Below are 27,741 nucleotides of genomic sequence, written 5' to 3'. Positions count from 1 at the left end.
CAGACATACCATCAGTGTTCCCCAAACCAGAGACACAGCAGTTGAAAAGACAGCTGAGATATTTCAAAGCCTTCAGAGAGCACCAAGGGGCAAAACGGGACTTAAGAAAACCCATGAGGCCCCAGACACCCGTGCCATCTGTCAGGGGCCCTGATAAGTTCACAAGTTTATTAATAGACAAAATTCCGGCTCCTCAAACTGATTCCTGGCCCAGTCAACACATAAGCACCGTCACTATGATTCAACTCTCTGGAAATGTGCCATGAATGTATGTTCATAGAGACACACGTCTTTCAACACTAGTTTAAAAGACAAACGTCAAGTTGTCACAAGTGCGATGATGTCAAATGTTTTAGAATATGCCAATATAATATCATGCCTATGAATTATAATATGGCAAAGACACATCATTTCCGAAGAATCTGATTAACATTCTCGTTTAATTACTATAGTAGGACTGTATCTGCGCATGTTTAATCAGTTAGTTAGGAAACATTACATCTCATAATACAAATAAATTCATTTAATAAATCGTTGTAGTTGCAAAAAAAGAAACTCCAAGTGGAATTCTATCAAGGATGCATGGTTCTTAAAGGTGCTGTGTGTAGTGTTTTGGAGGATCTATTGACAGAAATGCAATATAATATACATAACTATGTCTTCAGAGGTGTATGAAGACCTTACATAATGAAGCGTTATATTTGTGTTAGCTTAGAAAAAGCTCATTCTATCTACACACACAGCGGGTCCCCTTGCATGGAATTCACCATTTTGTTTCTACAGTAGCCCTAAACGGACAAACTGCTCTACAGCGCGCGTTTCGTAAATACATTCTCTCATTCTTGGTTCTGTGGCAGCTACTGTGTAAGGGAGGAGTGTTTTCCACCTCAGCACTAGATGCCGCTAAATTACATACACTGGACCTTTAATTGTCATGACAAAATTTGTGGTAAAACAGCTGCATTTTCCATATGCATTTAATACATGCATTTTCATACTTTCTTGAGATTCACCCAAAAGCATAGGCCATTTAAAAAAAACACAGGTTGCCATAGAAAATCGTTTCATTTATACAGAGAATAAAAGCACAGTAACCTGCAAAAGAAAGTTTCAGTACAATCATTGTTGATTACATTAAAATTTGTCTGGTCGAATGCTTGCCAAATGCCAAACTTCTTCCTAAAATGCTGTATTCTGTTGATGTGGGAAACATAATAGCATCACTTGAGGCAACTAAAGACACACTTGACTAGTCATCAAAACAGCTTTCATCTTCAAAAAAACCACCACAAAAATTGACAAAATCATGAAATGTATTTCCCACGTTTATTAAATGGGTGCTTGAATATTCCTGTACAGCACTGAACCACGAGGCAGGTTTACACAAAGCATACGCCAGGTAACCAAAGTCCTGTAAATGATAATGACCTGCCAAATGTATGGTGCAGTGAAAGAGACAACCTTTCAACTCAGGCCACCTCCTACTCGACCTTTTGTTCATTTATTTTATACAACTTTTTTCATAAAATACACTATAGCCTTTAAAATGGCGAAAGCATTATACAATTTAAATGGCATGTCAAGGTAAAAAACAACAAAGGAAAATAAAATAAATATGGAATTAATATTCGATAACATGCATCCATATGCAAGCAGCGTACGCGTTAGACTGACGTATTATGAGATGAAACATAATTCCATTTCACATTTCACTGTCAAAACGAAGCTCTAAACAACAATTCTACATTGGATTATAAAGCTCTGCTTTTGTTTTGTACCATTTAGCTTGAAGTAAAATAGTGTCTGGCGTTCTGTCATGTACTGTCTGGCGTCTTCACACACCATCTTCAATCGGAGCCGAATGGCCTCCATAACGGATCTTTATATTGGCAAAGGGTTTGGTTAACAGAAAGCAAATTAAAAGAAATATAAAATACATTGCTTTCTGTCAATCAGGAAAGGCATACAAATTTAAAGCACCAGGTAGCAATAGGGGTATAGAAGCTGCTTTATGAACATTCTATAGGCTCAGTAGCACCATCACAAGCTCGGGGTGCTTCGCCGGAAAACGAGCAAGGTGACAGGTACGGTAAAGCTTTATAGGGAGGAAAAAGTTCAAAGTAATATGTTCGGTTTAGAATTCAGCTGTCCACGCAAGCAATGCAAGGCGAGCCTGCGGGTGTCTATCTTTAACTGCGCTCGGTAAGTTAAGATGGCACGGTGAGTTGGAGTACAACAGAAATGGCGGGTGATCGGGGTCACTTCTGAACTGGCACGTGAGGATCAGGCACCGTGTTGCCAAACCACGCTTTTTCCTGTGTTGAGCCGTGAAGGGTATCAGATGCTCAAGTTTCCCTGGGCCCCGCCTCCAGAGCATTATCATCCAGCCGTTGCTCCGCCTCTTCCTGTAAAAATCGCTTTTCTTCCACTAGTTTCATTCGGTCACGGATGTTTTCAGCGGAAGAGGCCATATCGCCAGGACTTCCAAAGAACTGCTCGCTCCTGCGGGAAATCATGACAAAAGATATATCTCAGCGACTGCCAAATAACCGGGAGATATCACTGTAATCGTATACAAAATCTGAAAACAAAAACTTTGTAGTTCCAGTTAAAAAGGAATGTTTCTCAGAATCTGTAAAACATTTCGATTCACAGGGATAGTTCACCCAAACATGGAAATTCTTGCATCATTCACCCTCATGCCATTCCAAACCTGTATGACTTTTTGTCTTCTGCAGAACACAAAGGAAGATATTTGGAAAAATTATGGTAACCAAATAACATTGTCCCTCATTGACTCCCACTTTATGGACACAAAATATCTTCCACATTTTCCCAAAACATCTTTGTGTTCCTCAGTTGAAAGAGTCATATACAAGATTTAAAGTGAGGGTGAATAAATAATGACAGAATTTCTGGGGAGGGTGAACAATCCCTTTAAAGACATAACTGTTCAAGAATGTGTAGCCTGTATATGCATTCAAATACAAAAGTAAATTTTTGTGAAATATGGAATTAAAAAATGAGTAATAAACTTGTATTCACACTCAAGTCAAGACAAGTGTGTGTAGAAGTGAATACTTCAACTAATGGATATGAACGGAAACAGACAGTAATTTCAGTTAGTGGTTCGTAGGACCAATAATTCTGAGTTTTTAGCTCTTACCCATCAGGAAAAATAACAGGCACAGTGAGTCTATCCATCAGAGATTTTCCCATCGTGTCAAACTCTTCATATGTCTCCAAATCCACCATCATCTCAGCTGATTCAGGACTCTCTCTCAAAATCTGCGGTCAAAGACACACAATCAATAAAATTAGATTTGAGAGTTTATTTTTCCTTTTTCCATCTGGCATACACAGGCACCTTTGTTCTTGAAAGAGAATAGCATTTAAAGGGACAGTTCGCACAAAAATAATAATTCTGTTTTCATTTACTCATCCTCGAGTTGTTCCAAATCTGTATGAATTTCTTTGTTCTGATGAACACAGAGAAAGATATTTGGATGAATGCTTGTAACCAGACAGTTCTTGAACACCATTAACTACCAGTAGGAAAAATGACAATGGTAGTTAAAAGTGGCCCTGAACGGTTTGCTTTCCTACATTCTTCAAAATATCTCCTATAGCATTCAACAGTAAAAATGAAAATTGATAAAGCAAGTTTTCTTGAGGGTGAGTAAATGAAGACAGACTTTTAATTTCTGGGTGAACCGTTCCTTTAAGATCACAATGGCTACAACCTTCTCAGCTGCTGTGTGGAAGGCACTGGCCATCTCCAGCCTGTGTTGTCTCTCATCAGATGTGACCGTGAACTGCTTCCACACCCGGTTGAGTCGGGGCAGCGTGTCCCCTGATGAACGCGTGGTACAACGCAGAGACTGGCACAGCACCACTGTGGCCTGTAGCAGCTGCCTGCCGTAATCATACGTGCTCTGAAGGCAGAACATAAAATTGCTTCAGTAAAAAGATATGTTTGGATCAGTTATTGCTTTGATACTGCCTACATAGACAGTTGCCTTTCGAGCGCTTCAAATACCTGCGCAACATCCACAAACTTCTTGTGTTTCTCCAGCAACACTTTGGTTTCCTGCGCATCATCCCCCAGTCGGATGTGGGTCTTTAACAGAGCGTCAAGCAGCTCTCCCAACCACTCAACAGCCTGACGAGACATGACACAACAGTTATAGCCCATCAGGAACCACAGGCCACTTCAAAGAGAGTTACCTTTACATTTCAATCTCTGACCTGTGAAGCATCCTCCTCACACTTGAACAGCTGAACCATCTGCAGCATCTTCAGTCTCCTGACATCCACCATATCCTCACACCTATAACACAATATCAACAACAATAATAACATATAAAGTACACACTATTTAATTATATGTAATAATTTAAAGAAATTAACAGAAAATAGATGGCCACATAGATAATAGGAAAGTGACACTTACAAAAGGTCTTTAATTTTAATATTTGATAAATGTAAAACTTTGGTTGATAAAGATTTATCTCTCATTTATTAAATTGGGTCTATTTATTTCCTGAAATATAAGTTTTACTTCTTTATTATAAAATTCTTCATTCAATTCTGAATGGTGCACAAGCCTAACTCGAGGTGACGTGATCATGGCTTTATTATTGAAGAAAAGGATCAAAAGAGAGGTGAACCTCTGTTTGCGGAGCTGCATATCCTCCGTCACGCTGTGAATGTGGTCGATATTCTCTTTGTTCTCAATAGTTACATCCTTCCCGTACGAAAAGGATGTCTGGGTAGACATTTGGTCAAGCAAAACTTGGCCTTTTTCCCTCAAGCTTTGCAAGGCACCCTCTGGAAAACAGTGAGAGAAACTGAACTGAACATTTCTTCTCATAAACTTCTGTGTGGTATTTGACTCTACAGCTCACAATCTGTCCCTTATCTGTTCAATGACTGTTTTCATTATACAACAGAAAAAGGCAGAAGCAGGCTGAAGTCTCTAGTTTTTAAAATGATATGAATGGGGTTGTGGTGTACAAGTAGGAAAACGGGTCTTCCTAACCTACGCTCTTAAGCTTCTCCTCCAGATGTTTTAGAGTTTGCTGGATTGCAGCTCCATCTGCAGGGGCGACGTCTGCGCAGAGCATGCCCAGTAGCCCGTCTAACTGCTGAGACAACTGACACAAAAGAAATACAGTGCCATTAAATTTACATTTATTCACTGATCGACTCACAAATGAAGCAGCATTCAAAGTTTTGTCCCAAGCCTACAATAGTAGGCTTAATCGTGTTTTGCTGACACCTAGTGGTGTAGATGTACATTTTGGCTTTTGATCCCCATAAAAATAGCTGGCTGGTTGTGTCCTCGAGATCTCTGCCCCTATAAGGCGACCTCGATAAAGGAGCTCTGATTTCATTAGAAGAAAATATTTCAGTGTTAACAACAAGACTATAAAGGCTTACATCCTGTGCGGTCATGTGGAACTCATGTGCAGACTGCAGGACGTTCTGTCTGGACTCCAATTGGCTGGCCTGTCGGTAGCACACGTCGCTGAGCTGTTGCTGAAGAGACTTGAGCTCCATCAGGTCCTCTTCGTCTCCTGCGCTCAGCAGCGCGGCGATCTGCTGGTTGAGCTCAACGTAAACGGCAAACCATTCCTGCAGAAAACAGTAGATGTCATCACTCCCTCGGTCTTGCGCAGTGTGTCCGTGACGACAGTACCCATAAGCATCCTTCATATTAATACATTTAGTTACAAAAATAAATCTCTGACAGATCATCTTCCAGGAAAACCCACCATGTAACAACGTTTCGTGCAGTTTTACATAACTGAAGCGAGTCTATAATTGGCTCCGTTCCTGACTCCTGATTGAATGTGACAAAGAGGTCACTGTGTAACCAAGCATAAAACCTGTGAGTCAGAGCCCGTCACACGCTCAAGATCAATGCAAATGCAATGCCTTTGTGTAACAAAACATCTTCATTTATGAAACCACTCAATCCTGTAAATAAGAGAGACAATTTGTCATGTTAGACACAATCTACAGTCCACTAACAAAGCTCTTCCATCTCTAATCTTATTGACTACCGCTACATAACTTTAGCCTCAGTCTAACTGGAACCGGAATTACAAGGTACTGGGTAGATATAATGACCAGATTTCAAGCCAATAGTCAGAAGTTGTTCATTATCTCACGAAGTATGAAGAAATACAGCGGCAGTAAGTACTTCAGACAAGCCGAGTGCACCACAGAATGCTCTTAAGACAGGCAGTGAGCTGACAGCGAGGAAAGTCGAGGCATGAAAAACATTTATTGACTGTAACCGTTCAATTAAAATGCATATTAGCAAGTCTGTAAACATGATTAAGCCGTGATTCAATTACACGCTGAAATAGATTACGTATGAATTCTTTTTTGACATAAGTAGAAATTCATTTCTACTTAAAATGTTTCCTATTTCTCATAAATCCACATATTGGTATAAATCTATATCCTAATAATCCAGAAAAGCAGCATGTGACTCCGTAATGTGACCTGCAAGACCTATGCTGCCACCTATTGGCATGACACAAACAGCACCATGTGTCATTTCAGACATTCTTGTAATGTTACAAATCAAAGTCTGTTATCACTCTTCTTCCTAAATCCACAGATCCAGAGTTTGTCAACATCTTTTGGTTTATATAAGGTCCATCCGGCAGCTCATTGAAACGGACCATCATGAAATAAAAGAAATTGTTCAATACCCTTCAAGGAAAGAACATGAAATAGCCATTAAAAACGACACTGTGATTTTTTTTGGCACAAAGTCCTTTTATAAGTGGACTTCAAAGGGAAACGGTTCCAAGAGGGATATTTGTCTTTGAGGTGGGGTTTAGTTTGTCTCTAGGTTGTTCGGGATCAGAGGTGATGTAGTACTTACACTGTGTTGACTTTCAATCTCTTCGTGTTTCTGCTGCAGGGCCTGAGAGGCGCGAATGGAGTCTCCAATACCCCACTGTGTGCGGAGCTGATCTGTGCCAGGACCCTCCAGCCAATTGACAACCTGATCGCACACACAAAGAAATCTTTAATAACAAAGCCATTGAACAGACTCAAAATATCAATTCAGCAGAAACAGGGGAAATCTATTGAACTAGTGACAAGAAGGCATTTAGATCATTTTATTTATATTTAGCTAGATATTTACTTGCCAACAGAAGGCACGTCTCTCGTTAAAGTTTTGAACGAACATCAATTAGGCAACAGTTCACCCCAAACATTGAAATGCTTATCATCTATTACACATAATGTGACTGCACATAAACAGATTTGTCTAATTCGGAGGTGACTGAACACTAAGATTCGTTGCTTAGTTTGCAAAGGTTCCCGTCTTCAACAGCTTCAATGCCGCTTAGAAATGACTGCTTGACCTAACAAACCCTGTGCAATTGTTCACAGCAGGCAAAAAGTAGGCCAAACTCCTTTCCTGAAACACGTATTCACCCACATGACAAGTACCTCTCAACTGACTCATCACCATGGAAACAGATATTTAGTCTGACGGGAGAGGTTTAAGAGATTCCATTAGACAGACTTTAATTCTACCATAACCTTGCATGACCTTATGATTATACCCGCTAGATCCTGTTGCCTTTCACAACAATAACAAAACGCTGTTGACATTTTCATATTGCCCAAAGTTAAATGACAATATCTTACTGATAAAAGATACACACCCAAATCAGCATGAGTGTTAAAATATCACACAATATTACTCACATTACTACAAAATAAAGATATTTTATTCAAAACAACATTTAGAAACTAGACATGTGGAGGAGATGTGGACCAACCCGAGAAACACCAATCATTAAAAGCTATTTTTGCAATAAAAGATCTGCAACACTACATTAATATGAGATGGTATCAACACCGTTCAAGCAGTGAGCAGTATCTCTGACTCTGTAAAAGTGCCTTGTATAAACTTTCCAACAAGACAGAAAAACACAGTTTACAGGAGAATAAATTCTATATGGTAGGATATTTGAGACCAGTTCTATTGCACGTATGTACGTCTTGTACTTATGTTGTTCCAATTGCTTCCATTGTTCACCTCATTTGTAATTCGCTTTGGATAAAAGCGTCTGCTGGATGACTAAATGTAAATGATAATGTATAATCCTGTCTCTAGAAGGCAGATACCTCCCTGCAATGCGAACATATACATCCAGATTCACTGGAGTATTAAAGCTAAGCCACAGTCCGAGTCACTCTTTCTGGGTAAGATGCTTTCTCTTGAATCCTCCATTTTTTTCTTTCTTTTTTGACATGTCAGTTTCTATGGAGAGATTTTAATTAAAAATAATAAAACTAGATAAATGGTTAAAGATTAAATTTTCTTAAGACTACATTTGGATTAACCGGAATAAAACCTCACAGGGGCAGAGGTACAATCCAGTTGAAAGAAACATCAGGATTCATTTAATGTACTTTACTTCATTATATTTATACCAATAAATGATTCACAGATGAATGTAAACACCCTCACACCCCATTATATCATGTAGTGGGCCTACAACAGATGACTCAAATATAACCTCAGGTAGATAAATGGTTATATTATAAATCAAACACACACCGGAAGTTAACTTAATGAAACCGTCTTTATTAAAGTTCCTGGCAGAATCATTACGCTTCTCAAAGTTTTGTTTTGAACCAGTTCAAGCACCAAAAGCAGCCTATGAACTCAAATAACGAAACGCCAAATTGACTGATCTTATACAATCTACAGTAAGTTTCCGTCTTATGATCAAACATTTCTGGTTACTTTGAAACAGCGCTTTCCAACGCTTGAGCATCAGGTTCAGGTGACCACATTTGAGCAAAACTATAGCTCAGTGCACATATTTTGTATCATGTGTTGGAAAGTCTATGCCATCTCAGACCTTTACCTGCATGACCTTGATCTGGATTTCCTCCAGCTGGGAGCGCTTGCTTCGCTGCCGACAAACCTCCTGGTATTTGGTGTACTGCTCCCTCAGAGAGTCCAGAAGCTTCATCACCTGAGGCTGAGCCAGCAGCTCATCGTCCATGGGCGACCAGGTCGTACCACCACCTCCCCCCTCCGAACCATTAAAACGCCTCTGTTGGAGCTCTGAGAGCAGCTCATGTCCTGCAGATATAACATTATAAATAACAGTGTCAAAAGAGAAATAATGAAGGCAATGGAATTCCAAACCTCAAGCGGCAAGTGCACGACTACAAAATAACAGATTCAGATGAAATCTGAATTAAACTGCCCCACAATATGTTGATCCGGTCATTGATGGTCATGTTCTCCGAATTAAAGCCATTTTAAGTACAATGCATGATGGTTTAAAGGATGGGCAGTTTAGTACCAACACAATCTTGATCCTACTCACCAACTTTAGCTTCAAATACAAGAGCTTGAAAATCATTTAAGAGTTTATCAACACCAAAGCAAAGTTCTTACTCCACCCCACTAATAAAATTGTACAGATTCGCAATTGAGAAGGAAAAACAGCTTCACTGTTGACATCACACGCTGGATACAGCACAACACTTCAAATTCACCCAACAAAATGTGCTTTCACAAATAGTCTGTCAAACTGAGCCCATAAATCTTAAAAAGCCTCCAGGCAGCACAAGAGTCTTGCAATTTCCAAGCAGAAGAACCTACGTGCATATAAATGTAGACAGCATGTGTCGACACTCACCAGTCTGAAGAACTGTTTCAGGATCAAAGGAAGGCAGAATGTTGCTCTCCGAAGACCTACGAGTAAGAACAAACAAATAAAACAAAATCATTCTGTGGTGCAATAGGACAATCCCATAGATTGCTGTCTGTAGAGACAAACAAGCAGGATTAGCACAATGTGCTATAGTTGTACTAAGGCCTCTCAAAAAGAATTGTACAAAGTCGCTATGTAATCAAATCCAATGCAACCAGTAAAAACTAATATTTAAAGGGGCAGCGCATCATTTATGTGCCACCAACAGTGTCAAACAAAACTGCAAACTGTTTTTCTGTGGATGATGCCTGACCGCAAAGCTCTCTCAAAACCACCTACAACTTGTAGTCAGTTATATCATTGTTCAGCTGTTGAGTCACTGGAAACATCACAGCCTTTATTTAAGAGCGTTATTTCTTAAAAATGTATACATTTTATTTCTGGCCATGTGGGAAGATTAAGTGGCTCATGTAGGCATACAAGAAAAAAAGACAGAAATCACGGTCTACTGAATGTGTTTTTGTGTCTCATTGCGTCACACAGCCTTTTCTTCTATGGAAACAAGGAACGGTTCCAGATTGCAGAAGGGAAACGTTTGTTTCAGCAGCCTGGCACCGCTTCACGGGCTCAGGAAAGAGCCTGGATAAAGGCTACAAATACATCTACTGTATATCTTGGAAAAACATTTAGTCCATATGGTGGAAGTTACATGCGCCCCTTTCAAAACGGTTCATTTTTAAGAACAGAAAAAAATCGTTGCAGGTACATAATGTAACTGTAAAAAGTCACAAAGTTAATTATTAAGCCTTCGGCATACTTAGTTTTTTTTTAGGTGTACGCGAGTGTGCCCGTACAGCTGAACGCCGGCCTTGCAAAGTATACTGCTTTTGACTCGTGCGAGTACACACAGGTTTTAGCGCATGCGCATTACGGCATATTGCAATATCTCTCCCGGCCTACAGGGGTCAGGTTTTCTTCAACTACCTTTGATCGATGCTCCCAGGACACGGTTGCCATTATTATTGCAAGAAATTGAATGAGCATGCGCATGCGCCCTTTGTACAAGATTTGCATCACGCGCACTGTACGCTGTCCCTGGCGTAAAAATTGAACTATACTTCGCCCTTTAGACAGCATCACTGTGAACAAAAACAATGGGTGTACTATTGAATAAGCTTGAATTATGAACAGCACTGAAGTTCATAGTCACAACAACCATAATAACCCAACAAGAAATACATTTATCTAATATGAAATGCCTTAGAAATATTGTTCATTTATGGCAAATCCTTTAAATGATGAGCTATGAAATACCTCTCCTTCTCTGCCTGGCATACTTTCTCATTCTCATTGATGACAGTAAGTTCATCTAGTAGTGATGTTGACTCCTTTGTGAATTTTTCAAAGACCTAAAGAGGAAACAAATAGAACTTTTATATTTGTATATACATATATACTTTTACAACTATAATGCCATACAGTTAAACAACTAGGACAAAGACAAAAGAAGTTCACTTACAGTAGGGTCTGTGTTTGTTAATCAGTCTGGCTAGCGGCCAATAACAACTATTTATATTTTAATCAATTTTAATTACTGTTAATTTATATTCATATTACACTATGATAATTGAATTAAATGGTAAATATTACAATTTCCTTAAAATTACTTTTCGTGCATTACAATTTGGCTGACTGCTTACATTCAGACACAGCAAAAACAAAGTCGAAAGTGAAAGAATAACAATTTAAACAGCAGACTAGACCATCTGACCAATCAGATCAGAGTAGACTGACAGAAAGGAGGCGATTAGACAGATGAGCTCATCATTTGAGAGTCAGTCAAGAAGTAAGATAACAATAACGGCCTATTATTAATTTTATTATATATAAATTTTATTAAATAAACAATTTGTTAAATGGGTCGTGTAACTTTGTCGCATATAAGTTTGGCCAAGTAACGTTTGTTCTAGTGATAACGCCTAATAATATTGGCTAGAAATACTTTCATATCACGCTAGCTGATTTACTTTTCAGAAATAATCTAGAGGGACTCGGTTCTATACAGATGTGTATCTGAAGTTAAATTTGGGCCACGAAAGCATGCATGCGCAGTAACCTTTCTTGGTTTCAAAGCAACAAAATAATCTACAGTATATCAAGTGAATTGAAGAGATTGGGTTTCTCACCAGTCTTTTGTTGACCCAGTCCAAATGATCATAAGTCAGACTCCCGCCAAACTCATCTGTGAGCTGACATGGCTCGATGTACCGTGTGAGTTTATTAGCTGACACCAGAATCACCTGAAAGGAAGGAAATAAATCGGGTCTCAATGAAGACAAACAATTTCACAATGTGTTGAGGAGCTTAAAAAAAATGATGCACATCCCCCAAAACGCTCTTGCCTCCGCCATTCACTAATGTAGTCAATTAAACAACAATCTGTGTGTGCAATGTAGCATAACATAAAACTGTGAAGGATTTGCCTCGACAGAAATGTCATGCGGGGTTAATAATCCATGAATAATTGATTTGATATTTGAAGTTCTATAGCAGAGGCTCTGCGGGTGAAGCAGCCCTTCTGCTGGGTCAATTTCACAAACCACCACTTAATGTCAGTCACACTCATTACCCACAAAGCTTTTAGAACGGAAAACGATGCAGGGTCCTAAACGGAGTTAAATACAAAAATAATATAAAAGATTCAAAAAGGAAAACGCTGACCAATAAGATTTACACAGCGATTTAATAATGATACTATACAAATTAAGACATTTATCTCAAATGGCAGTTTCCTGGCTAAAGCAGAAAGTACACAACTTGAAACCCTTCGTCTTTGTCTAAAGTAGTTCTGTGGTTTAATGATCAATCACCGGAGCTGAAAATGTCACATGACATACACGCGTTACATTTTTAAACAGGTGCTATGCTTGCTGCGTATTTTATCACTTGACGTCTCTGTAAGAGTGATAGGTCACTTCCCGTAGAATGTTATAAAGACTCTTCCTCTCTGCTCTGATGCACTTCTGTGTGTTGACAGGAAGAAAGAGACGGCACAGCTGCTTTTACAAATGTGTTCAGCCGAGTCAACACATGGGACAGAGGGACAGGACTCCGCTGCAAACAAACCCAGCCTGCGTTCCAGCCGGCGAAGAGGAGACCAGGACAAATATTTTACATTCGTAATGTCTGGGGTCCATTACTCAACGGATGTCAGAGAGGCGTGCTTGCATCTTCTGTGTCTGCACGCTCGATTTCATTCGACAATGAGCCTCAATATAGTTAATGTTTCACAAAAAAAAATGTCACTTCTTTGTGTGAGATCCTAGATTTCAGAGACGTGAGACTTTGTGACTTCCTCTCCGTCGCGCTGCCTCTCAAGAAATCTGCGACATTATTTACTCACTCTCATGCCACTTCAAAGTTATTTATTTTTCTGTTACTTTGTGTGATAATGTTTCTTGGCCACAGAGGACCACGTTTGAGAGCCATCTGCTCACCAAACCTTTAATCTGAATACTAGTTAATCAAACTAATGCATTCACCACCCCTAATATCTAGGCCGATACAATTTGATAGGAGAAAATAGGCTTAATATATTTAAATGAACACATTATACCTGCATAATCAATTCCATCTTGTGCAGTATTATTATCACTTCTGTTACCAATGTCGAGAATCTCCAAGTAGTCAAATGAAATATGGGCCAGTTAATTGCCGATTCCAATGGAGTAAAACTTTTAACATGGTCAGGGATCTACCGCAGGGTCACCTGAAGGCCTCGGAAAGACATATCAACACAGAAAATGTGCAGTCTTGTAACAGATGGCCCTATGGGTCCTGAGTGGCAGAGGAGGAGGATCAACTTATTTAATAATGCCTCTGGGTCTGTTCCTTCCCATTTGAAGCTCTATCGCAGGTGCTTGGCTGGTTTTAAAACCAGCCTTGCACCTGTGATGAAGAGCTTCACGTGCAGGAAGATTAATGCAGAGCACATTGTCCTCCAGCACCTCAGTGATCATCAGCAAATACAAAACACCCATCGAGTGTGAATACTCAAGTAGGTCAAGAATGTTTTCACAAGTCTCCACTTCCTAATGCTGATACACTGACCTCCATTCAGCTAAAACTGTGCCATCTGCTAGTTTCAGGCTGTAGAGGAGCACGCTGGCCTAGATCAGAGCGCCAGCAGAACAATGAATCTAACACAGACGCACACATACAGAGGTTACCATTTAGGAAACAGTGGTCCGACTGTCCTTCTAAAGTCACAGCATTTGGTATTTGGATAGGTTCACGTGACGGTTGCGAGGTAACATGGCATTAACAGTTCAAGGCCAGAGAGAATGATGCTGGACAGCCAGGCAAATAAGCATGCTGTCTGACACCGGACCAACGTGGCAAGCATGCTTGCATACTGTAGTGCACATCAGCACGATCTTGTGACGTTTACATGCACATGTAGTCCAATATTTTAATATAGAAGTGCATATCTTGTATGCAGTCTGGCCTGCCAACATCTTTGAATAGCCTAGTTAGCAGGAAAGACCCCCCAAGTCTGTTCTGATTTGTGAATGTATGAGATGTATTTATGTGAAGGGGGAAAATCGAATTGACTTCATATAAAGGATACAAACCAAACGGTATCCACGAAAGAAGTTCTTTAAGAGCAAATTCATGGCAAAGGAATAATCAGTTTGATGTTTTCCTCTTACTTTTATGGATTAAAAATAGTAAATCTACAACGAGAAATATACTATCACCTTAAGAAATCGAAACCTCCTCCCTTTCCAAAAGAAAATAAGAATACAGGCCATTAAAATGACTTAAAACAACCAGCACCGACTTAGATGGCCAAGCAGTTATTACTCATCTTTTCTTCAATATTACTGAGCTTACGTCAATATGCAAATAAAAATGTTATACGCCCAATTAATGTTATTGGCCTTATAATGTGCAAATGACAAAACAAACACAGTCTCAATAAACAGCGTGAAAACATAAATCCATAAAGAAGCAGGATTCATTCTTACCCCAGGGTGAAGTGTGACCATGTGAAAGCACTATTCATTGTTCAGAATATCAAACCCACCCAGTCATCATACAGAAATAATGAAGGGGTAAGAATAACCATTACTATAGGACACTAGAAGAACAAAGAGTGAAATAAAAGGTTTGCCAATTTTTGGGCTGTTTAACAAGATCCTGATGATTCACGTCTCAAATTCTTCCCATAAATGGTGTTGAAATAACCTTTATTATGAAGGTGGAACCTTTAAAATATTTGTGACATTTTCCCTGCAGAATTCTGACAAATGCTGATGTGCTTCATGGCCTTTAAAACTCCCCTGAAATCTTATTTCCACCTCACAAACACTGACAAATGACAATGAAGGCCAAAACACCAGCCACAAAACCATGGTGAATTCAGGACCTCACCACAAAAGCAGTCACCATTTACAAAAGCTTTTAAAAGCTATTCCATCAGTGCAAATTACAAGATGCGTTCACAAATAGCATCTCGTCTCAGACAGTCCCAAACCACAGCACATAAAGATGCATGGTTTCATTATATAGAGCGCCATTAATCATAAACTACGTAGGAAATTACCTACTTATATGCACGAGAGCCTTTGGATGTTAGTAATCTGGTTAGTCTGTAGTCTGCCATTTCATTATGTGCAGCTACACAGCAAATCTTTTTGCCATGGTGTGATTTTATGTATAAAGAAATACAGTAAAACCTTTCTGAACAATAATGTTTCTTCATGATTCGGTACGTACCACTTAATAAAATGCCAATAAATGAAAGCTTGTTTACATTTAAAACAGAAATGCAGCATGAGACTCTAGACTGCAACCAAATGGTCACATTTTGCGACAATTTTAACTCCCTGTTCTCTTAATTGTCAGACGGGTGTGACTGCCAAGATGTTCAATATATAATTTTATTTTTATATAAAACCTTATATTGCGCAAACAGCCCCCTCCTTCGACCATTCACTTATCTATCAGTGCCCCTGCCCCAAAGACATAATTTGCGGGTTTAAAAAGGGGCGCATTAATGCTATAATGAAGCAGGAGGACCGACAGAGCAGACGAGTGAATCGCTCAATCTTGGAACTGAAATAAATATGCACAATACAAGAATTTCCCCTGCTACGGTACAAAACAGCAAAGATAACGAAATGTGTTGAATATACTGTATGCATGTGAAGCTAATACAGAAAACATGGGTTTAAACTTTAAGCAATTTACTGTTGTATGAAGCTCTCGAACAATTCAGCAAAGCATTCAAAATTTTAACGTTATACATCACGTTAAATCCTATTTATTTGTGAGTCTCTATTGATAAAGCCAAAAGTGCTTTCATAAATATTAATCACTTAAGCCTTTCGTTTTTGCACGCGCCCAGGGAATCGGAGCACAAAATGCTAAACGGAGTTCTCGTTCACGATGCATACTAAAGATCTCGGTTATAATGTTCATCAAACAACAAAGGACAGGCCCAAAAAAACATTATATTAATTCAAAGAAATTGTATTCTCTTATAAGAGTTGTTCACAACAAATAAAGGAAGTAGCTTTAAGAAACATGTGCTTTAAACAGGGTAAAGTGTTACATATCACTGTTTATGATTTCATTATTTGAATTGTATTTGTATAAATATCTAATTGATTTATTTAAGAAATAAGCCCAGAGAAGCAGTGGGTTAAAATGTATTTAATAACAGCTAAGGGCGCGAAGCCCATCAGAATCAAGGACCAGATCTGACCATTTGTAATAAAGTATTAAACACACTTGAATGAAGTTTAAGTGACTCACCCCATGACCCTGGTTTTATCAAATTAATATCTGGTGCCACCTCTCTTAAATGTTAGTCTAGATGACTGCATCGGTTTAAGTACATTTTACACCCCATGTAAACCCAACTGTAACCAATAACACAATCACCACAAAATTACCAATACACATTTTTTTTACGTTCTCACATTTGCACATTAAAGCCAATCCCTTGAATGTCAATGTGTAGTTTAATATTTGTAGAAGACCATTATTAGATCAGCGTGAAGCAAATCTTTGTTACCTCAAAGCCAAGCCTGTCCTTCTCTTTCCAGAAACAGAAATGGGTGACTTTCTTGTCCCAGAACTCATCAGGTTTCACCACACACACCAGAGAGACTTCGGCTGGGATCACGTTCTACGGGAACATAAGAACATGTTTGTTTCTCATCAAAAAACATAAAAGCTGCACAGCTGCATAAAAGCACACAGCGACCCCAAACACATAAAGTACCTGACTGTTATTGCAATGGATACAAAATACACATCATTTTGGTTAGCCGTTAACTTTTAATAACTGGTCACAGGGGCCATGTTTCACCAATGTATGAATTCCACAAATACGTTTGTACTTCGACAATATATACATTTTTAGAACTTAATACAGTTGCGCACATGCTACGAATAATCACACTTTAAATTTGGCCTAGGTGTCCTAATATTTTTGAGGACGGTGAATATAGATAAGTTGTATAATAACTTTAAGTGATAAAAAGAATCAGATAAACAGAAGAGGAGTTACCATGCTCCTTTCAATTTACACAATTATCAAACAAAGATGGAATCCACGCATAATTTGTCATCCAATGCAAACTATAAAAACGGAAAAAAGACTGAAATGCTTGGCAAGTGGAAATAGAGAACTTATCTGCCAACCGCAAACATTAAATTCACTCTGTCTCAACTAACAAATCAGGTCAGGCTGAGGACACTTCAAGCTGAGAATTGAGTTACGCCGCTCATCTCCACCACTGATATACTCTGACTGAAGATAACCATTCAATGACCCTCCGAGCTAGAATGATCTCCTCTTTACTATCATTTGCTAAATTACACAAAACCTTCAATACCGCTAAAAGCAGAAACCAATGCCATGCAGTCATTGCACCCTTTAGGTTATTCATTTACATAAAAGCAATTTTGCAATTCACAATAAAAAAGAACTAAATTCAAAGCCAAAGGTATTATATTCACAATGATGAAAAACAAAACAGCTTATAGAAAAAATAAGTTAATTACAACATTTTATTTTACATTTACACAAGACATAATAAATTACAACTTGCGAATAATATAATTACATAATGGGCGAGAATGAAATGCTCAGTATATAGCAGCTATAGAAATGAAATTGCTGTCCTTTTACTAAAGCCAATATCACATATTACTGAGAATTTTACCAACTATAAAAGTTCCAGTCTCATTAGCGGGACCAGTCTTTTATCCCCTACACAGTGTCTACACGCGGTACAGCATGATGCGACATGACACAATACAATAGAAAGTATTATTATTTAACATTTTGTCCACACTGGATGCGGCATGACAATCCCATTAGAGTAAGGCCGTGTGTCGCATCTGTCGTCCGGTGTAGTCACGGTGTGATTTAAGCTAAATCAGCTGAATTTATGATACTATTGTCATCAGATTTTATTGCTACAGCCCAGCAAGAAAATAAGGCCTAAACATTGCCAAGATATGAACTGCCTTGCCTTGCCTTAAAAGGACTTTGATGGAGAGCAACACAAGTCACAATGTAAAAACAAAAGGAATCGTAGACCATCCGAGCTAAAAGAAATTCGATCTGTATGTAATAAACAGAGGACAAAACAGGACAAAGCGAGTATATATACAGATAAACAAAGCTTAAGCACCAACAGACCACAAAACCAGGAAAGGTCGCAAACATAAACAATCTTCATGGGCATGTCATAATATTACTGACATCTAGGTAACTCTTTACAATAAAGTTACATTTGTTTACTGCTAACAATACATTTACAACATTTATTAATCTCATTTAAGGTCAATTTTAATATGTTCTTGAAGCCAAAGTTATGGTTTACATTATTTACAGATGGAACCTGTAACTGTTGCCTCTATATGACCATCTACGTTTGAAACAGACCATTGCAGGGTTCTTCACATTCCTATCTTTCCATGAGAAGAAAACAAATGACGTTAAATTTATGTTTTGTCTGAAATTGCACCCAACATAAAAGTTTCGCATTGCAGCCTTTGCACAATTTTCCATTGATAGTAACTGTAAGATATCATGTTAGCTATTGCATTAATGTTAATCAATGAGATTTTATTGTAAAGACATATTTTTATTTATAGATATTACTTTAGAAAGGTGTTGACTTAAGCACTTAAATAACCACTAGATATTAACAGGATTCATAGAGAAAAAAACAAGCACCAGATGTCAAGAACACACAGTATGTTTCACATAACACACTTCCCGGAGGATTTCTGCAAATCAAACAAAACCAGGAATTAAAACGGCCGGGCAATGCATCTGTTTTCCTACCTGCAACATCAGAACAACAGTCTTCACTATGTTCCACTGAGACTTCCTGCCATCCACGATGACGGTGAACCCACGAGCTTTGCATTTCTCACTGCAGGAAGAGCAGAAAAACATGGCATTCGTCAGTCACATAGCGCAAATTACAGGCCAATGCATGCCGGCGATCCAGATAACATGAATCAATTATAACAACTCCGCTCAGCTGTGGCCATGTTGTTAAACAGACTCATTTGTTTGTTCTGCGGTGGCATTTTGAAATGCATAAACGGCAAATGTATCAAAGAAAAGTTTTCAGAGTGACTCAAAGACTCCAAAGAGCATGTGTTCAATCACAGACTTTCTATTTTAGTTTGTTACAAAAAGCGGCCTGAAGAACTTTTCATTTAATTCCTGGAGGAAACCGAACAGCCAACCCACCCCAGAAAATTCCTATAAAATGTCAGCAGAAAGTAATTTGGTGAATGTCACTGAAATGAGTACAAAAAAAGAGAGCCGAAACCCAGTGACTGTGTTAATGCCAGGGGGCATGTGCGTCTCCGCTGTTAGATGTCAACGTCAGTCAAAACTCAATTAGCCCATGAAGCCAAACTATGTTAAAGAAACAGTTCACCCAGAAATGAAACCCATGACACTTCGAGAAAACACAAGTTCCAGGCTATGTCTTGTGTAAACAGTGATTGGGTTTCATATTTGATTGAACTTTCTATTATATAACTTTTAAAGGTCCAGTGTATATAATTTAGAGGCATCTCGGTGAAGTTGTGAATTGCAACCAACAGCTCACTCCACACCTCCCTTTTGAAGCACAACGGTGGCTGACACAGAACAAAGATGTTGTCTCATTTTGCTTCTTTGCCGAAGGAGATACAATTTTTAGGAAATGCGCTCTGTGGAGCAGTTTGTCCGTTTAGGGCTCCTGTAGAAACAACATGGCCAATTCTAGGTAAGGGGACCCGCAGTGTGTGTAAATAGAAATAGCTCATGGCCAAGCCAGCGTGAACCATACACCAAATACATTCCAGAAACTTGGAGCCTATAAGACCCTCACATTTCCGAAGACAGGAATAAAACCATTTTTTAAACATCCTCAAGTCTGTCGGACCAAGAATTATGGCCTCTTTCCAAACCGTGTGTCAATGCTGCTTCAGTGTGCATTATAATGAGATGAATCAGAATAATGCTCCATTTCTTTTCCCATTGCTTTGACAGACATTTGATATACAGCTGTTGCAACAGAACGGGTCATTAACAAGTCATGAAGAGCAGAGCCTCTGTTTTTACCTGGGAATGCCCAGCAGGTAGTCCAGAGTTGTGCTGAGCTCCTCCATGCTGGTCTGCTCCGTACATAGTGGGATGGTCAGAATTAAGCCACTGCGTCTGTCCTTACCTCCTGGAAAATTCAAACGCAAAGAGCCGAGTAAGGACATATGCAGAAATAAACAGCGCAAATTTGTGTGAAATGTGGTCTGGAAATGGAAAAACCGCATCAGAGCGTGACATTTTAAGGAAAAGATTGACAAAAAAAAGCCTGCGAGGAGGAGTACGCGCGTCAGATTTTGTAACATGCAATTAATCCACCGTACAAGAACTACCGCACAGAAACATATTTAGTTTCAAGGACACACCGCATTAAAATGTCTCCCTCTCTAGAAGTAAAAACCTAAGGGAAAAAATTGAATATAACAGCACATTATTGAGTGAGGATACAAACCAATTACTTAATGCAAGTTTTAAATCAGTTCATTGACATGGCCAACCACACATAGGCCATTTGTTAATACACATTAGATGCACAGATACGAAATTTCTCCACAGATACGATTATTCAGAATGATGACTGCAGATACCGATATTTATCAACTTTCTGAATGTTGATTCATATAATGATGACTATTATTATTGAACATCAATGAACATATATAAGGAGTCGATAGCGGTAGTGTGCAAAATTGCTTTTATCGAACACTACAGATTATTGGCCGATATACCGGTGCATCTCTAATATGCATACTTATTTGTCTCTGACGAATTTCTCACACCTAATATATTTCACAACAGATACGTTTTCTCTGATTTTAACAAAGGATAATAACAGAAAACGTGAGATTTGATTACATTATAGATCAGGAAAGCAGCCACCTGTATCATATCGCAACAAACAAGCAAGCAAAGTATTTTAACCAGTCTGTTGCCACCTTTAAGACCAACCTTAAATCTATTTATACCTGACAAAAAAGCCAACTTCTTCTTCAGCAAGGGCAGTATGGTGGTGGCCTCCATCCTGGAATGGAGTGTATGCTTTACTTAATAACTGCAACAAGAAAAGAAAACGAATATGAGAATTTATTTCTGGATCACTTCACATTATATCATTAAGAGCCGAAACAAGTAACTGACTAAGTTACTGGATGACTAGTTAGCTTTATTTTGTTGAGTTATTACAAGTTAAGCAAAACAACCCAACTGCAGTTTGATTGATATTAAATGAAAAGCACAATAAAAAACTACAATAAAAAACGTTTTTGCAAATGAACTCCACAGTTACATATGTTTGAGAAACTTGAGTGGAGTTTCATGGACGCTAAATTATGCTTTTCGAAGAGCGAGTTAAAAAGGAAAGAATTACATTTTCAAGGCAATCTTTTAATGCCAACACAAAACTCAGTTTGCTTCACTTATGATGATAAACACTAACAAAAATGGCTTCCAACAAATCCTTGTTCAGAACAACACAACCATCTATGCCAGAAATACCAAAATGATACACAAAAGACAAACAGGGAAAACAAGCTCAAAAGTAGGTTAAATCACTATAATTAGATGACACTCGAAAGTTCACAGTGTGCTAGAAGAACTACACACCGATCTGAGCTCAACATGAAGGCTTGTCTAAGACATTTCTCAAAGCTGACAGTGTCACTCACCTTCAACAGTGATGCAGTACATCAAGTACATTCTCTCTCATGCGTTCCCCTGGCCCATCTTCTAAAATAATGCAAATAGATGCAGAGGAACAACAAAAGTGCTGAGAGAGAGAGAGAAAGAAAACAGAGGAACTGTTTAATATATATGAAAGACATCACTCAAAATGATAATTCGGGACATATTTACATATCAGCATGTTGATTCAAACCCATATGGTTTTAAGCATCACAAAAACAAGATTTGTATTTGAAATTTGGGTGAAACATTGTTACTAGTTCACAGAATGAAACAAAAATAATAATTTTACCTAAACACATATTACACAAACATATTTAGACCCGGTTTCACAGGCACGGCTTACTATGCCTTAGTTAAATTAAGATATTTGTCGCATTTATAAAAATGCCTTAGAATACATTACTGATGTGCATGTTGAGACAAAACAATGGCACTGATATATTTTAAAGGGATCATATGGCGCGAATACGTGTTTTTCTGTGCCTTTGGTGTGTTATAAATTGCCCATGCATGTATTAGACACGTAAACTTGCAAAAATGTAAGTGTCGAAACACAAAATCTATTCTATCTGAAAGCAAATGCTTACCCAGACGAACCTATTCTTGGGTTGACTTGACTAAGTCCGGCCAAATGTATACGCAACTAAGATAGGCGTACCTATCAGCACAATTGCTTTGGACCCTGATGTTCGCAATATGGTAAGAGGTGTTACATTTCCATCACACGCTTCCAGTATTCGACCAATCACTACGTACTGGTTAACTGGCCAATCCTAGCACATCTCACGCTTCAGACCAATGATCTTACTAAAAAATCCACGCATTTCAGAGACGGAGGACAGAGGAGGTACAAACGGTATTTGGAAAATACTGCGTTTCTGAACCTTAAATTGTGCATACACATTACATCTAAAACACGATAATACTCGTTTTAGCCGCAGCGGTCTATCTGACAGAATGGTGGGTAATGTTTTTTGCATTTTGGGGTGAATTAGCTTAAAAACCTGCTTTGGTGATTTGGATTCTGGCATCCAGCGCACAGCACCAACAGATCCACTCCAATCTGAAACTTTGCATAAATATTTATATTTCTTCTGAGCAGACCACCTCTCATAAACTGCTTTGATTGGAAAAGCTCATGTCAAAATCCAATAATCACCAAAACACTATTTCTACAGCCCACAGAACCATCAAATGCCCCTGAAAAAAGATTTAATCAACAAACCAACTGCAAGAGATTTAAGAGGGCAAGCACTGCACAAGAAAACAGCCTGGCAATCTAAACACAACATATTAAGCTGATGCACAGAAACGCCACATCTACTAAACAAAAGCTCAGCAGTGATCACAAGGTTTGCTGATGTGTCTGCTAGACTCAGTAACATCTCTGGTTAAAAGAACCTTTGGACCAGAATGACTATTAGATCGCACTGCCGCAGAAGGAATTGCTATGCAACCCACCGGCCCATCCTCATGCAAATTTCCCCAGCTGGTCCTCCTCTAGTAGGGCTTAAAGGTGACGTCTAGGACATCATAATGATTCTGCATCGTCATGGTGTACGCAAAACTTTCTGCATTACTTGAAAAATCAATATGTAAGGAGAAACGCCATATTCTGCAACTACACAGAATGGTTTGTGCCTTGGTGTAGTTTCAAAAACGATCCCTAAAGGATGACACGCTCACAACAATGACGCCCAAGCTCGGTTTAGAATGAATGAACATGCCTAAAGTCGAAAGGAATCAACGTGTGACCCTGCCAGCAAACCCCAGCTAAAGTAATTGCTTGTTATTTACTGCGTTTCTGAATAATATCATCCTACATAACGCAAGGAAAATTCTGTGAAAATATAACCTGGATATATTTATAATTTATTGAGTTTTAATAAAGATCGAAATCATAGTGCCATAGTATGATATTTATTTGACTTGTTTGCCGTTCGTGATTCTCCGTGGTTTCACTGTATAACAAAGTTGTAATTTGCATACACATGAATGAAAGAACCATGAGGCATGACAGCGTGCCGCTAACCTGCTAAAAAGAAACAAACCATTGCTTTATTTCTAATAGATCGAATCGTTTTATTAGATTAGACTAGATTCAACTTCATCGTCATTACACAAATACAAGTACAGTGTAACGAAATGTAGTTTAGGTCTAACCAGAAGTGCAATTAGCAAGTGCAGAATATACAGTGAATCAATACAGAATACAATATTAGGAAAATATTATACAGTGGGCATGGACTATAAAAAATACTTTACAGTAGGCATGTTCTATGAAAATATGACAGTAGGTATGTACCATGAACATTAATGTACAGGTGGCTATGAACAAATTTAGACTAAACAATAGTGCAAGTGACTTAAGTGTGCATAAATGATAGACATTAGCTACTAAAGTTGCAGTGCAGTATATGAGTTAATGCAGTTGTTGAAGTTACAGTGCAGTGGATGAGTTATGCAGCTATTAAAAGGTACGGTGCAGTATATGAGTTATGCAGTTGTTGAAGTTACAGTGCAGTGGATGAGTTATGCAGTTGTTGAAGTTACAGTGCAGTGGATGAGTTATGCAGTTGTTGAAGTTACAGTGCAGTGGATGAGTTATGCAGCTATTAAAAGGTACGGTGCAGTATATGAGTTATGCAGTTGTTGAAGTTACAGTGCAGTGGATGAGTTATGCAGTTGTTGAAGTTACAGTGCAGTGGACGAGTTATGCAGTTGTTGAAGTTACAGTGCAGTGGACGAGTTATGCAGTTGTTGAAGTTACAGTGCAGTGGATGAGTTATGCAGTTGTTGAAGTTACAGTGCAGTGGATGAGTTATGCAGCTATTAAAAGGTACGGTGCAGTATATGAGTTATGCAGTTGTTGAAGTTACAGTGCAGTGGATGAGTTATGCAGTTGTTGAAGTTACAGTGCAGTGGACGAGTTATGCAGCTGTTGAAGTTACAGTGCAGTGGACGAGTTATGCAGCTGTTGAAGTTACAGTGCAGTGGACGAGTTATGCGGTTTCTGAAGTTACAGTGGACGAGTTATGCAGTTGTTGAAGTTACAGTGCAGTGGACGAGTTATGCAGCTGTTGAAGTTACAGTGCAGTGGACGAGTTATGCGGTTTCTGAAGTTACAGTGGACGAGTTATGCAGTTGTTGAAGTTACAGTGCAGTGGATGAGTTATGCAGTTGTTGAAGTTACAGTGCAGTGGACGAGTTATGCAGTTTCTGAAGTTACAGTGCAGTGGACGAGTTATGCAGCTGTTGAAGTTACAGTGCAGTGGATGAGTTATGCAGCTATTAAAAGGTATTGTGCAGTATATGAGTTAATCCAATTATTAAAAGGTATGGTGCAGTATACGAGTTAATGCAGTTAATACGTTTCTGCATTATTGGGCTTTGTGTTGATTTTAATAAAAACTATAGTGTTCTCCGTGGGTCTTTACTGGTAATATCGGGTCTGTAGGTGGGGTGTTATCTGGTGAATTGGAACCCCATCAAATCCCACTGGAATGATGCACAAACACATCACATACAGGAAATAATGGTTTGGATGGTCAACAGCATTAATGGAATTTGTAACTGGAAACCATTAGAATTCGTATCGTTTCAGCAGGGTACAGCACACAGTGTCGGTCCAAGCCTTAACATTTAGATTCTTGTCTTTTGGCAAGTGGTCACAGGAAGACAACAGTTGGCAATCCCAGTGTCTGGCAACCCAACAGCTGGCTGAAAGTTGCTTTGGTGGCCAAGCGCGAGACAAAGAGGGGGACCCACCTATCTGGCCTACATACTGTAAAGACTATAGGTCACTCCCGCAACAAAACACTCGTTCGCGTCAACCAGAACCCACCGGACTGGGTTGTCACGTGAAAGACGCGTTTTAACGCAGCGTGGGCATTCGTTCAAATGGACATTAAGCACATTTTCGAGGCGCGTGCATGGCTACTGGCTAGCGCGAGCAAGTGATCGCTAAGCCACGGTTTTTCACAGCCGTGTATTCCTGAGGTGAATATAAGAAAAAGCCTGACTGACTTACCTCAGCGGGACGCGAACAGCCTTCTCTATCGATTATAACATTTGCTGTGATTGTTAGCCCGGCTAAAGACAGTGTATTGCGGGTGAATATACAGTGGAAGCGGCTACTTTAAAAGCACAACGCTTCTTTCATCGCATGATGATGAAGAAGAAGAAGAAGAATGCCGAAGAAGAATAAAATTACCTTTCTCCGTATCGAGAACTGGAGTCGGTGTGATAATTGCCTTTAGAGAAGCAACGGCAGCAACGCTGTTTTGTTAGGAAGGGGCGGGTCGTGCTCGACGTAGCCACGCCTGTGGGGACAGTGCGGGCTGGACTTTCTACTGTAGTGGGCGGGGCGTGCGCCGGGTTTCTTTAAAGAAACAGTGTGTCGAATAAATGATGTAAATATTTTTGCGAGCAAGACTTTTTATTGCATTTCACACACAGTCACACAAAACCGACACGCCATAGATCAATGCAAAGAAGTCTTTATACTGTGAAGTCCATTTCTTTACCGGGATGTATAGGCACCTCAATTATATTTTGAAGTGCCCAAATAACAAATCCAGGGAGGAATGATCACAGGCCTAATAACCAGTCTTGATCTACCCTTAATGTATTAAAGGGATACTGCACACAAGAATGAAAATTCTGTCATCGTTTACTCACCTTCGAGTTGCAAATCTGTCTACGTTTCTTTGTAATGTTGAACACAAAAGAAGACATTTTGAAGGATGAAGGACAGCAGTTCTGGGGCACTTTTGACAACCATTGTAATTTTTCCTACAAGGGTAGTCAACGGGGGGCAACATCTGTCTGGTTGTATCATCCTTCCTTCTCTGTGTTCATCAAAACAAAGACATTTATACAGACTTGGGTGAAGTATCATTTAATATGTGTCAGAGTAGCTTTATTTACATTTAGTCATTTAGCAGACGCTTTTATCCAAAGCAACTTACAAAGAGTTCGGGGAGCAATAAGGGATATGTCATATAAGAGCAATAGTACATTAGGGGCTAATGCAAAGTTACTAGTTTCAACAAAAGCTTGAACACTACCTGTTGAGAGAAGAGAGAGGGTTAGTGTACATTTTTTTCTCATTTGTCTGTCAAGTATTTACAGAAGAGATGGTTTTAAGAGCTTTATTCTCAGTTCAGGCACAGACAGCATAGACAACACGAAGCACAGTGCTAAGATTGCAAGATTCATGAAATGTATTGGCTTACAATAATTGTTGTATTGTTTAGGATTTGTAATAAAGTGTTAAAATGTGAACATGATGTTGGAGTACAGCACAAACTGAGATAACAAGCAATGACAAACTGATCTTGCTGCACAGGCTGTATTGTTTCTGCTTTGTGTAATTCTGCTCCAATATTGTTTTGCATTTCAGTGCATTTTCATAGCGTATAACTAGTTGTAATTTGTAAAAGGATTTAACCCACACAATCACATTTTACAACCACTTATATAATAACAATATCACTTTAATAATATCATTAAGAAATTATATTTCAATTCAGAGTAGCATTCACAATCAAATTTTGTCCATTGCATAACATTGTCGGTGGATTCTTCGCTCTGAAAAATGACTGTGATAAAAAAAGAGCTAAACTCACCACAAAGACGGCCTACACATACATTAAGTCTATTATAGACTGAACGGTTTTGGGATCTTTGGCTTGAACTTAAGTATTA

The 27,741-nt window shown here is 38.9% G+C and overlaps 1 protein-coding gene across 1 annotated transcript; it reads right to left on the bottom strand.

Annotated features, from left to right (window-relative positions):
* Positions 1–910: 910 nt before the first annotated feature.
* On the bottom strand, positions 911–26,355 carry sestd1 (SEC14 and spectrin domains 1). The gene is made up of 19 exons (XM_079463762.1): positions 26,246–26,355; positions 22,014–22,114; positions 21,315–21,400; positions 20,371–20,479; positions 19,090–19,180; positions 16,801–16,914; positions 11,903–12,016; positions 11,031–11,125; positions 9,702–9,757; positions 8,916–9,136; positions 6,905–7,027; positions 5,443–5,637; positions 5,042–5,156; positions 4,671–4,830; positions 4,249–4,330; positions 4,040–4,162; positions 3,744–3,935; positions 3,167–3,288; positions 911–2,502 (listed from the first exon to the last, which is right to left on the bottom strand). Exons 3-19 carry the CDS (start codon positions 21,367–21,369, stop codon positions 2,346–2,348), a joined length of 2,124 nt encoding a protein of 707 aa, XP_079319888.1. The 5' UTR covers positions 21,370–21,400; positions 22,014–22,114; positions 26,246–26,355; the 3' UTR covers positions 911–2,345.
* Between the last annotated feature and the right edge of the window lie 1,386 nt (positions 26,356–27,741).

The sequence above is a fragment of the Barbatula barbatula genome, assembly GCF_947034865.1.
Source record: "Barbatula barbatula genome assembly, chromosome: 9".
Classification (NCBI taxonomy): Eukaryota; Metazoa; Chordata; class Actinopteri; order Cypriniformes; family Nemacheilidae; genus Barbatula; species Barbatula barbatula.
The sequence above is the reverse complement of the archived record's forward strand: the minus strand, read 5'-3'. Positions and strand labels throughout refer to the sequence as shown.